General features: G+C 59.6%; 2 protein-coding genes across 2 annotated transcripts; one reads left to right on the plus strand and one right to left on the minus strand.

Moving 5' to 3' along the window:
• Positions 1–1334: 1334 nt before the first annotated feature.
• Positions 1335–7626, plus strand: RUFY4 (RUN and FYVE domain containing 4; the record flags this gene model as incomplete). Its single annotated transcript, XM_084209454.1, is given in 13 exon segments — positions 1335–1389; positions 1392–1503; positions 2452–2458; positions 2462–2513; positions 3259–3365; positions 3707–3832; positions 4105–4211; positions 4360–4503; positions 5171–6248; positions 6325–6431; positions 7058–7204; positions 7314–7445; positions 7524–7626. Coding segments are annotated over 13 exon segments (2277 nt in total).
• Positions 7627–9193: 1567 nt separating this feature from the next.
• LOC311155726 (C-X-C chemokine receptor type 2-like) lies at positions 9194–10270 on the minus strand (the record flags this gene model as incomplete). The annotated part of the gene is made up of 1 exon (XM_084209106.1): positions 9194–10270. The coding sequence occupies one exon, from the start codon at positions 10268–10270 to the stop codon at positions 9194–9196; it is 1077 nt and encodes a 358-aa protein (XP_084065232.1).
• Positions 10271–12548: the final 2278 nt, after the last annotated feature.

Consider the following 12548-nt stretch of genomic DNA (forward strand, 5'->3'; position numbering starts at 1 on the left):
TGGCCCTTGGCTGGGGCAGGGAGAGGGGACCCTGCTGCCAGGCTGCCGCAGTGGCGCAGCGGGCAGGGGCACGTCCCCCCTGCAGGTGTTGGGGTCTTGCCCTCGCAGTGCCTGGCACAGGGCACGTGGGTGGGTGCAATGAAGGGCACACACGGTGCCCTCTCAGCCTCTACAGACACCAGCCACACGTGTATAGCTTGCACCCACACACACAGCCACATAGCTGTGCTCACACAGCCGGCACACAGGTGCAATCACACGCACGCCTGCACATGCATGCACACACACACACAATGATGCTGCTGCTCCACTGCCCCCCAACACCCTGCCCAACCCCTATCCAATATGGGGTGCTGTGCCCCATGCCCACAGTGGCACACACTGCCAGGTGGCACGGGGCAATGGGGTGCTGAGGAGGCTGGGTGGAGGGGGTCCAGGACCCATACTCCCCCCCCACATACTCACCCTGAGTACTGCCACTGGCTCCCCTCTGCTCCCCAGAGGCACCTACAGGCCAACACCCACCCGGGAGCCAGGAGGGTGCTGGGAGGCCCAGGCTCCCACTCAGCATCACTTCCTACTTTCACTTTGGTGTCGAGCGAGGCCTAGCCGAAGGGCCACGGGTGTCCCCAAAGACATCCAGGTGTCACAGGTAGGGGCAGCATGCTCTACAAGGAGGGGCATAGGCAGAGGATAGGACATGGACATTGCTGTGGCCATCCACCAAGATGGTGGGGAGCAGGATGGCAGTGGGACTGGTGGGAGGGGCTGGCATCACCTTTGACATCCCCCCCGCCAGGGTTTCTCAGCCCCCAGTCGAGAAGGAGCCCACAGGACAGGGCTGACAAAGTACAGGGGTCCAGGCACAGTGAATGCTCTGCTGGGTTAGGGGCTCCCTAACAAGAGGGAGCCTTATCCGGAATGCTCCGGAAAGAGCTTACACACTGGCTCTGGCTATAGCCCCCATGTGGAGCCCAGATGATTGGGGAGGGTTATGGTCCTTGCTGGGGGGGCTGCAGCTCCTGCAGGGGTCTCTATGCCCAGGGGCTGTTGTGCATGGGGGTGGCCTCTGTGCCAGGGTCTGCTGCTGGCTGCTTCTAGCGGAGTATGGGTCCTCGACCCCCTCCACAAAAACTGCAGGCAGGTTCTTCAGAACATTCCAAATTTCCATTCTCATTGGGGAGCATCAGCGTCCTCCCATATCTGACACTGCTCTTCCTCTGCCCCTGCAAAAGCTGCACAGGCAGAGCAGCCTTGCTGACCCTTTCCCCAGAGCTGGCACCCCCCAAAACAGGGAGCCGGGTGCTGGGGGCTAAGCTGCAGTGCCTGATGTGATGTGGGCCGGGCGGGCTGTGGCTTCTGCAGCCTCACCGACCTCCCACACTTCCTCCTCCCAAGGTACAAAAGGAGAAGCAGGCAGGCACAGCGTGGGCACAGGGACATGCCAGCACACCCGCAGCACTCAGCAACCACCTCGGGGCAGCCCACAGCTCCTGGACACAGGTAAGGGGCTTCTCTTCCCAGGGGAAACTGAGGTACAGGTGGGGTGGGCAGATGCAAAGATAGCTCATCGAGGTCTCTCAAGAGCCCTGGAATGGGAGCGTAGACAGCCCCAGACCGGTGTCCTGCTCCCTCACTGTGCAGTGGTAGAGGGCACAGGGCACTCACACGCTTGGGCACATTTGGGCACACCGGTGCACCCACTCCTGTGAGTGCACCCTGCTGGGACACACGCCCCACCTCCCAATGTGTGTTGCCCCACACCAGCCACAGTGACAAGTCACAGACCTGCCACCTCCATGGGCTATTTCCCTCACCCTGTCCCCAGGCTGCCACCCACCCCAAAATCACTGCACTGCGCCCAGTGGCTCCTCACCTCCTGCCCACAGCTCACGCAAACCCCATGCCAGCTGCGCAGGCAACATGCTGTGCCAGAGGGCTCTGCCTAGGGAGCTGAGCTTAGGGGGGCTGCATATCAGGGCTGGTGTGCCCCCTTGCTCAACCACCCAGAAGCCCCCACATTATTCATTATGTGAATGAGGGAAGCGAGAGCAGAAGCAAAAGCAGCACTTCCCCTGCGCCAAACCCACATCCTGAATCCTGGCAAACAGGGACAGGGATAAGGACAGGGACACAATAGGGATGTGGTGGGCTCAGCCCCAGGAACTCCCCAAGAAATGGGAGCAGAGGCTGAGGACACACAGGGGCAGGGCACAGGGAGAGCTAAGAGGGGGCAGGATAAGACACCTTTGTCCATCTCTTCTGCTCTGCCCTGTGTAGTGGGGGAACATGGGCAGGGTAAGGGGTGCCTAAACCTGCCCTCTCCCACCTTAATAGCAGGCAGCTCTGGGGTAGAGCTGGGGGGGCAGACACTCGCTCTGGGACAGAGAGTTTGGAGATGCCTGGGGAGTGCCAGCCTAGAACCTCTCATCACTGCCCCCGCCTCTGCAGATCCCTGTGAACAGCCATGGCAGGGGAAGGGGAGCTCAACCGTGTCATCAAGGACCTGCAGAGTAAGTGTGCCAACCAGTCCCCTGCCAGCATGTTCCCTGCACGGCACATGTCACCCTGGCCATGCCAGATCCCTTCTTGCACCCGAGTCGTGGGCAGTGGGGGGTGTCACTGCCAGGGATGCTCCAGAGAATCCCCGTGCCAGCCCTGCCACTGCTGCCTGCTCCCATCCTCACAGCCAGCCCCTGGGAACCAGCAGTGCCCAGGAGGTGGCGGTGCTCCTTGCTACCCCTGGTCCCCTCCTTCATCCCAAGTTCCTCTTTCTCTCTGAAGAAAAGGAGGCACAGTGGGGGATCTTATCACTCTCTACAACTATCTGAAATGAGGTTGTAGCAGAACAGAGTCAGTCTCTTCTCCTCAGTTACAAGGTTTGAGACAAGAGGAAATGGCCTCAGGTTGTGCCAGGAGAGGTTTAGACTGGATGTTAGGAAAAATTTCTTCATGGAAATGTTTATCAAGCATTGGAACAGACTACCCAGGGAAGTAGTGGAGTCACCACCCATGGAGGCATTTAAAAGACGTGTGGATGTGGCATTTGGCTGCATGGTTTAATGGTGCATGGTGGATTTGGAAGTGCTGGATTAATGACTGAACTTGATCTTGGAGGTCTTTTCCCACTTAGATTCTATGATTCTATGATTTCATCCACCATGAGAAATCCCCGAGGCCGGTTGTTGTGAGGCAGTTGAGGGAAGAGCGGTAGGATGGGAGAGGGTGCCATGCCAGCCCAGCCCTGCCATCCCGCAGAGACCGTGGCCAAGCTGAAATGCAGCTACCAGGAGCAGAACCTGCCGGTGACGGACGGGAGCCGGGAGCTGCACAGCCTCTGTGCCCAGCTAGAGTTCCTCCTCCAGGTACTGCTGCTCCTCCATCTCTGCTGCTCCCTGCCTCCTTTCCCCTTAGGCACAGTTGACAGCAGCAGGGACCCTGTGTTAACCATGCAGGGGATGGAATAACCCCACCCAGCATTGTCTGGCCTTGGGCATCCCCAGCCACCTGGACCAGGTTCTCCCTAGTCCACATGTGTAATTACATGTGCTGCAAAAGGGTAACTGAGGTATGGAGCCAGTGAAGAGAGGGACACCCAGACCAACCCTGCTGGGGGACCTGGCTGGATTCCAGCCCCACAGGGGACAGGCTGGGGGGAACAGAGGATGCTCCCAAAAAAGAAAGTCCAAGCTTGTACCTCTGCCAGTTTGACCTCAAGGAGAAGAGGAGCTTCTTTGGTCAGCGCAAGGACTATTGGGACTTCTTGTGCCAAGGCCTAGCACGGTGCCGGCAGGAGCATGAAGGCATTCACTTCGTCACCTCCCTGGACAAGGTGGGCATGGGCTGGTGGGATACCCAGGGACTTGTGCACAAACACAAGCTTTTGCTTGCTTGTGGGCGCACATGCACCTCTGCACAGGCGCACACTTGCTTGGGCACCAAGCATTCACCCACTGGTGCTATAAACGGTTTTGAGCCCACTAGGATCCCCACTACATCCCAGGCCAAGCCCTGGGGACCCTCTTTCCCTGCATGGGCTGGGAGGGAGGTGTGTGGAGGGGCAGACTGGAGTGACAGGGATTGATAGCCCCCTCTCCCCTGCAGCTGAAGACCCCTGTGGGCAGGGGCCGAGCCTTTCTGCGGTACTGCCTGGTGCACCGGCAGCTGGCAGAGTCCCTGCAGCTCTGCCTCCTTGACCCTGAGAGCCTCTGGTGAGAGCAGGGGCACACTGAGGGGATGCTCATGTTGGTGGGGGACATGGCCAGGGTGGGCAGTACCCTACGGCACCCAGTCAGCAGAGGTGCTGCAGGCATGTGTACCTGTCCAGGGCATAGAAGGATGCATGTTTTGTGGTTGCAGTGAGTGGTACTACGCCCGTAGCCCCTTCCTGAGTCCCAAACGGCGAGCAGAGATCTTGGGCAGCCTCTATGAGCTGGACTGTGTCACCTTCCACCTGGCTCTGTACAGGAGTGACCTGGACACCGCCTGGCCCATGTTCTCTGAGTGAGCCTGGGGACACTGGGGGCACCAGGGGCATTGGCAGCACTGGGGATGTCAAGGGCATCAGAGGCACCCGGGGCTTAGCATTGTAGCGAAGCATGTGTGCATTGCCCCACTGCCCTGGACCTCACACGGCATTCCAGATGTGCCAGCTCTTCACGTGTGGCTCCAGGGGGGCACAGGCACTGGCACCAGCATGCACACCCTGCCTGTGCCTGCAATCATGCCACATGCATGTGTACACAGAGCCATGCATGTGTACACAGAGCCATCCTGTGCCGAGTATTTCCCTGCTGCAACACCATGACACCGTGACATCTGACAGACAGGGACACACGTATATGCTTGCACACCCTTGCCCCGGGCACACTTGTGGGGGCATCATGGATGCAGCTGTTCCAGCACACTCAGCACACCTGTTCTGCTGAAATGCAGAAATGCTGTTCACATGCCCGTGTGCATGGACTGGCACAAGCATACATGCTTGGGTCGATGGGTGCCACGTGTTCTGTGGGTGCTCAGGCTGGTGGCACCAACATCGCTGATGCCCTGCCCTGCTGCCCCCCAAATTCCTAAAGGCTGCTGTGCCCAGTGAGCCTAAAAGGAGGGTGGTGATGCCCTGTTCACCTTGGGGGTGACCTAGTAGTCCTGAGCCCTGTGTCCCCTCTAGGCCACTGGTACGGCCCAGCCCGGTGATCAGGAGCAGCCCAGCAAAGACAGCCCTGCAGACAGACAGGATCGGCACTGTGGCACATGGATGGTCGGATGGCACTGGCCATCCCACTGTGGCACTCCATGGGCCACCAGCCCATCCCTACCCACCCACTTCAGCTGCCCTGCAGGCAGGGAGTGTGGAAATGGAAGATATAGAGGAAGATGTAGAGGATGGGGAAGTGAAGAAGGACATGGAGGAGGAGGATGAAGAGGAAGTGGAGGAGGATGACAGTAAGGATACAAATGATGTGAAGGTGGAGGATGTGGAAGTGGACATGGAGGAGGATTTGGAAGAGAAGCATGAAGAGTTGGAGGAGGATGAGAAGGAGATGAAGGGTGTGGATATACAGGAACTGGAGGATGCACATGGCACTGGCAAAGCAGCCCACCCTGATGGTGCTGGAGAACCTGGCATGTCCCCACTGTCCACTGGCACAAGGCGCATGCTGGGGTCCCTGTCAGCCAGGGTGTCACCAGTGCCCAGCAAGCCGGATGGGACAGAGGAATCCCTGCAGGCACTGGTGTCGCAGCTGAGGGCCGAGCTGGGTCAGCGTGAGGCGGCGGCCCAGGTGCTGGCGGTGCGGCTGGAGCGGGCGGACCTGCGGCACCGGCGGCAGAAGGAGAGCAGTGCCCGGCGGGCCCAGCTGTGGGCACGCCAGGAGGAGGCATTGCGGGAAACCAACACCTTCCTGCAGCGGGCACTGGAGGCAGCGGTGGCAGAGGGGGACCCGGGGGCACTGGCACGGGCACAGGAGGAGGCACGGGGTTGGCAAGAAGTGGCAGAGGAGAGGGGTACCCAGCTGGCCAGGGTGCAGGCAGAGGCGGCGGCGCTGACCTCGCGCCTGCAGGAATGCCAGGAAGCGCTGGCGGCGGCAGGACGGACGGACGGGCCGAAGGATGCTGGTACCTCAAATGAGGTGGCTGCCTTGGAGGAGGTGCTGCGGCAGGCACTGGAGCTCGCCCGTGGTCGCCAGGAGCCCCCACAAGCCCCCCAGGCAGAAGGGAAGCCCAGCACGGTCACCAGCATGGCCATGGTATGGGCAAGTCCAAGGGGACCCCGTGGTGGGGTGGGGGTTTTGGGTCCAGGATTGAAGCCCCACTCTCCCCCAGCGCTTGGCCAGCCTGGCTACCACAGCACAGGAGGAGACCTGGCAGAGCCGGCAGCAGCTCCAGGCGCAGCGACAGGAGATGGCACGGCTGCAGGAGGAGCTCAGCAGGTTGGACAGGGACCCCTTCTTCCACCGCCCATCACCCCAGAGTGGGACCTCCTATCTCCACCCGCCACATGATTTCCCCTGGGGCCCCAATGATGTCCCGCTTGGACACAGCCGAACAGCAGCAGGGGATTGGCAGGGAGAGGGAGGGAAGGGTTTGAGGGGCGAGGACTGGAGGGAGGGGTCAGTTTGGGACTGATAGGCGGGTGGAAGGGTAGGCGGGTAGAGAGTTGGAGTGGTTTGGCGTTAGTAGGTCGAGGGAGGGAAGGAGGGATCAATTTAGTAAGAATGGATGGAGATGGGACGGTGGATGGAGAGACACAGAGATGAATTTGGGATGAGTCGATGGGTGGGTGGGCACAACGCCAGGGGTATGGATGTGGAGAAGGATGGATGAACAGTGGGAAAACGGATGGGTGGCAGATGGCAAAGTGGCTGTGAGGGTGGAGAGAGAGCTTGAGGATGGATGGGCAACAGCAGAAAAAAGAAGGGAGGGAGGAAAGGAGGGAGGGGGCGAGGGAGAGAGGGAGGGAGGAACCAGCGGCGGGAGATTTATCCGCATGCATGGAGGGACGGAGAGACGATCAGCTGAGAGACAGAGGGACCGTGTCGCCACTGCCCCGCGGCAGGGCCCGGCAGGACGGTGAGCGCTGGGCATCGGCGCTGCAGCGGGCGCAGCGGGAGGCCCTGGAGCGGGAGGCCACGCGCGGCGCCGAGCAGGCACGGCAGCAGGAGCTCATCCGCGACATGAAGGGGCGGCTGCTGGAGCTGCTGCGGTGAGAGCCCCGGGGACTCCACGCAAGGGCAAGGGGACCCAAACCCCTTTGCCCAGAGGAGGGCACCAGAGCCCAGGCAAAACCAGTGCTGACCTCTCCCCTCCCGCAGGGAGAAGGATGCCCTGTGGCAGAAGACAGAGGGCATTGACACTCCGGTGCCCAGCCCGGTGCCCCGCGACCCAGGGCTGTGTGCCCGCTGCCACAAGGATTTCCGCCTCCTCTCCCGGCGGTACAGCTGCAGGTGGGCTGTGAGGGGAATGGGGCTGGCACTGGCACAGTGCGGGGAGGACTCAGCTCTCACCTCCTGCTCTCTCAGCAGGCTGTGCCAGGGCAAGGTGTGCCACACCTGCTCCGTGGACATGGGCAAGCACGGCCGCTGCTGCCTGATTTGCTACCAGCAAAGGCACCCACAGGCCACATGAGTGGGACAGCAGACCTGGCGCCAGGTCTGGAACACCTCCTGCCCTGACTGCCTCCTCTTGGACTTACTGGGGTGTCCAGGGCCTGCATGCAGGTCCTGCTGCCCAGCATTTTGGGTTTGACATGTGTCTTTCTTGCCGCTGGTCCACAAAGAGGAAAACTACTCATTTCTCCTACCCCTGTGTCTTCTGTGTCATCCATCAGTCACTGCCAGATTGACACTGGGGTTGGGTGCAGGGTGGGGAGTGCTGGTGTGGGGATGTTCAAGTTCTCCTGTGGAAAAACCATCCCCAAAAAGGGTGTTCTAGCTGCAGCCAGGGTGAGCCACTCCCTGCACCATCCCACACCGGGGAGAGTAGACAGCTCTTGGTCAACAGCTCTGGCTTCCTACCACACTGCCGAGGAACCACTTGGGCAAGAGGTTTCTCAGATGGAAAGGTGATGGGTTGTCCTCACTCAGCAGCCCCACTGTCTCTGCTCTGCTCGAAGTCTCCAGGGTTCCCACCTGGGTGCTGGGGACCCCTGTGCCCACCCATAAGCCAGCACATGGGTGACATCTGCTAATGTCCCCATGGTTATGAACCCCTAGGAACCTGGATCAAGGTCAATGGAGGAGCAGTGTGGGACTCCAGTGGAGAGATGTGTAGATGTGTAGATGTATAGGTGTGTAGGTGTGTAGGTTTGTAGGTGTAGGGCAGGCATCCTGAGGCCTGGCACACAGAGTGGCAGGAGAGTCCCCAGCAGGGTCACAGTCCCCTCTTCAGTTCCTTGACCCCAGTCAAGTGTCAGCCCCAGTTGCCCAAGCCAGGGCGGAAACATCCCGGTTGTGTAAGGCACAGGTTCCCAGCCCTTTGCACAACAAAGTCCTGACACCATGGCTCGGGGGGGTGGGGGTGCCTGGGGTGCTGGTACCCTTCAGGCAGGGGTCTGTGTGATGGCTCAGTGTGATGGGCTGCTCAGAGATCTTTCAGTGATTTTCTCTGCTGGGGTTGAGATTGGGGTTGGAAAGGGAATCCCACTTTGTCCCCAGGTGGGATACACTCCACACAGAGACCATCGAAGTGCCAGGACCTGTCTGGGGAGCTGTAGGAAGGAAAACCTGGGCTTGGGTCCCCTGTGGGGATGCACAGGATGCCAAACCCTGTCCTGGAAGAAGGGTTACCCACACTCTGACAGGCTCAGCAGGCAGCACTGTTTTGGCCCTGTCCTGCCATGTCCCTTCCCATGGCAAAGAGGAGGCAGACATGGGTGACAAACCCACCAACTCCTTTATTGCTGGATGGTCACTGGGTAAATACACCATCCCCACAGCAGGCTCACAGAGTCCACAGGGTCACAGGCTTTGTCCCAAAGAGGGGGGAGGGTGGACACTTGACATCACTCCCCTGGCAATGGCGTCCTACCACCTCTCCACCCAAGCCCCCTTCCTGCTGGGGTTCAGCATCCAGTGGTGGCCCTGCCCATCCCCATGGCATCACCACCCACATTCCAGGGGACTGGATGAGGATGCTGAGGTGTGTGGGGTGCTGGGACCAGCTGGTACACACAAGGGCTGGGTCCTAGAAGAGCTCAGAGGGTGGTGGATGTATTGCCAGAGGTGGAGGCATAGGAGGCGCGGCCGTAGCGGGCAACAGCATCCTTGCTGATCAGCCCGCGCTGCGCCAGGATCTTGAGGAAGCTGTTGCGAAACTTTTGACCGATGAAGGCATAGATGATAGGGTTGATGCAGCTGTGGGCAAAGCCCAGGACCTGCGTGACAGAGAGGGCTGTGTCGATGCGGTTCCTCCTGTCACAGGTCTCGGCAATGGCCCGCGTCCTCATGAGGGTGTCGCTCACCAGCGTGATGTTGTAGGGCAGCCAGCAGATGAGGAACACCAGCACCACAGCAAAGATGACCTTCATGGCCCGCTGCTTCTGAGCATTCTTGGTCTGCAGGAGGGTGTGGATGGTGACGCCATAGCAGAAGAGCATCACCAGGAGGGGCAAGACAAAGCCAAATGTCTGCGGCAGGATCCGCAGCACCACCCGCCACTTGGCCGTGTCCTCGCCGCTGATGCGCTCATAGCACACGGTGCCGTTGTTGGGTGAGTGGAAAGCCTCACGGAAGAGCAGCACGGGCAGGGAGAGCAGCGTGGAGAAGACCCAGATGCCCAAGCAGACAAACTTCACCCAGTGCCTCTTCTCAGTGGCAGCCCGTGTGGCATAGACAATGGCCAGGTAGCGGTCCACACTAATGCAGGCCAGCAGAAGGATGCCGCTGTAGAAGTTGGCTTCCTGCAGCACGGAGATGGCTTTGCACATCACAGTGCCAAAGACCCACTCGTGGGCTCGGTAGGCTGCCCAAAGCGGCAGGGTCAAAGCGAAGAGCAGGTCTGCCACGGCCAGGTTGAGCAGGTAGACGTCAGTGACAGAGCGGCTGGTGTGGATGGAGGTCACCACCAGCACCACCAGCCCATTCCCCACCACACTGAGGATGAAGACAAGGCAGTAGATCACCACCACCAGGTACTTGTTGAGGGTAGAGCTTTCAGGCCGGCACGGAGAGGATAAGATAGCAGTGTCAGGCATGGCTGTGCTGTAGTCATAGGTGTAGTTGTAAAGGTAGAAGATGTTGGAGAAATCCCCACTGTAGGACAAGGATTCCATTTTGCCTGTGGAGCACAAAATGGCATGAGCCTGGGGTCACAGTGTTGTGGACCAGAGATGGTAGCACCTTTGGGTCCTCTGGCATTTCCATTGTCCCCCAAGTCCCCTCCCAGCCAAGGGGCAGCTGCCCTTCATCACTCCACTGTGATGGAGGACACAGCATCCACATTGTGCCAGGTAATGGTCAGTACTGCAGGTAAACACTGCTCCTCATATACCCCCTCATAAAACTCCCCCTGCATGCCTCAGTCTCCTGCATTTCAGCCCAATCCTGTCCCTTTCCTGACTCCTGCGGAAGAAGAGGTTCCCTCATAGAATAATCATCTCCTCTCAGTTTGGGGGGGTTCCCCATCAATGTAGCATCACATCCCTCCAGGAGACATCTGGCTCCTCCAGAAGCCCTGGGCTACTCTGCTTACTGGGGGTCCTTCAAAAGCCTCTCAGCTCTTTGGGCATGTCAGAGCCCCTCAGGCACCTCCAAAGTTCTTCAAGAACCCCTGTATCCCTCCAGCCTCTCCAACCCCTCAAGCATTGCTGCTGGGATGCCTGGAACGGAGCTGCCCCTCCTGCCACCTCAGCCTGCAGCAAGGCTGGGGTCATGGTGCCTGGGGCAGCAGCACTCGGGAAGGTCTGAAGGTGCTTTGTGCCCTTCTTCCACCTCCTGGTCTTGCTCCTGCAGGAGTAGTTTCAAGCCCTGGGCGGAAAGACACGTCGCACTTTGCAGGCAGCTTTGGAAATATTACATCTCTGGTTTTCCTGTTGCTCAGCTGGGCACTGCCATGTCCCCCCATGCTTGGCCTCAATGAGGAAATCACAGGTGGCAGTCGCTTTTCCTGTCTCCTCACACATAGGAGATGGTGAGCTTGCTCTGCTCCTGCCTCCCCAAAGACCACTGGCTTTCAGTCTTCTCTCAGAATGGATCTGCACTCTTGTTTCACTCTGGTTTCACCCCTCTGTCCCATTTCTGAGCCCCCAACCCCTCCAGGGCTTGGAGATGCCAGGACTGCTTGGGATGCTGAGTCTCCCCAGTGCTGGGGGCCCCCAGCTCCAAGCTGGCCCTGTTTGAACCCAAACCATCCCTGGGACTGACTTTCCCCTTTTGCCTCATGTGAACTCCCTGCTGCAGCTGGGCTGGTGCCACTGCCCAGAAAAATCTCTCCCTGCCTCTGCTGTATCCTCTCTTGCAGTGATCCAGGGATGGAAATCCTGGGATGGTGACCCCAGGGTGGTGATGCTGGGATGCTGAGGCATCAGCATCCCGGAGGACTGCAACCAGCTGCCAATGCTGATGGGGAATGTCCTCCCAAGTGGGGCTCCCACAGGCATGGGGCAGAGCCTGATGCCAGTGCTTCCCCTGCATCTATTTCTGGCTGCTGTTTTCTGCCTTCCCACTCCAAAATTCTGGTGGTTCCTCTGGAAACGGGTATTCCCCGGGTACAGCACACACAAACATCCCACAGCTGGCCCAGATGAGGGGAACAAGCAGCACTCCATTTCCCCCCCTGCCCCTGGCAGGGCTGGGGGACAATGGGGTGACCCTGGGCTCCCAGTGGGGAGGAAAGAGGGACATGCCATGGGGAAGGATCCTCCTAGCTCATTGCTGTGCAAGGAAATGGGAGCAGGTTTTTTCCCCATGGCACCCAAGGCTGATGTCCCTGGGGACTATGGAGGGTTTGCACCCCAGATGAGCCCTCAGCACACCCTTGAGTGCTCTCACCACCACCTCCCTCTACCAAGCAGCCTCTTGAGCAGCTGCAGCAACCCACCCCAGCCCCCAGGCTGCTCCACATGTGATGGGCCTCAGATGGGAGCTGTCAAACCCAAGGAAAGCCACGATCTCCAGCAGTGCACCCCATGGACTCACTGCTCGCTGCTGTTGCCGTCCCCTCAAATGTGGAGTCTGCTCCAGATCCCAAGTTGTTTCTCACTGGGAAGCACACAGGTACGGGTTTAAATCCAGATGTCACCCCCAAAGGGCTCCAGTACAAAGTGTGGTGGGAGGCAGGGTAGCACCAGACACCAGCCAGAGGATCCCTCACCTGCGCCTGCTGCCGTGCCACCTCCCAGTACCCCTTTCCTCCACCGCCCACTTTATACTGCCCGGGGAGGAAATGTTGCAAAATCTTCTCCCAGAATGAAGCGGAAGTGGCAGCCAAAGGGACCCTTCCGTCGTCCCCCCAGATGCCTTTCTCAGTCCGAGGGGAGCCCGCAGCCCTCTGTCATCGTCCTGTCCCAGGATGGCCCAGGCCACGCTGCACTGGGGGTGCACCCAGGGGTT

Source organism: Fringilla coelebs (genome assembly GCF_963513975.1).
Source record: "Fringilla coelebs genome assembly, chromosome: 7".
NCBI lineage: Eukaryota > Metazoa > Chordata > Aves > Passeriformes > Fringillidae > Fringilla > Fringilla coelebs.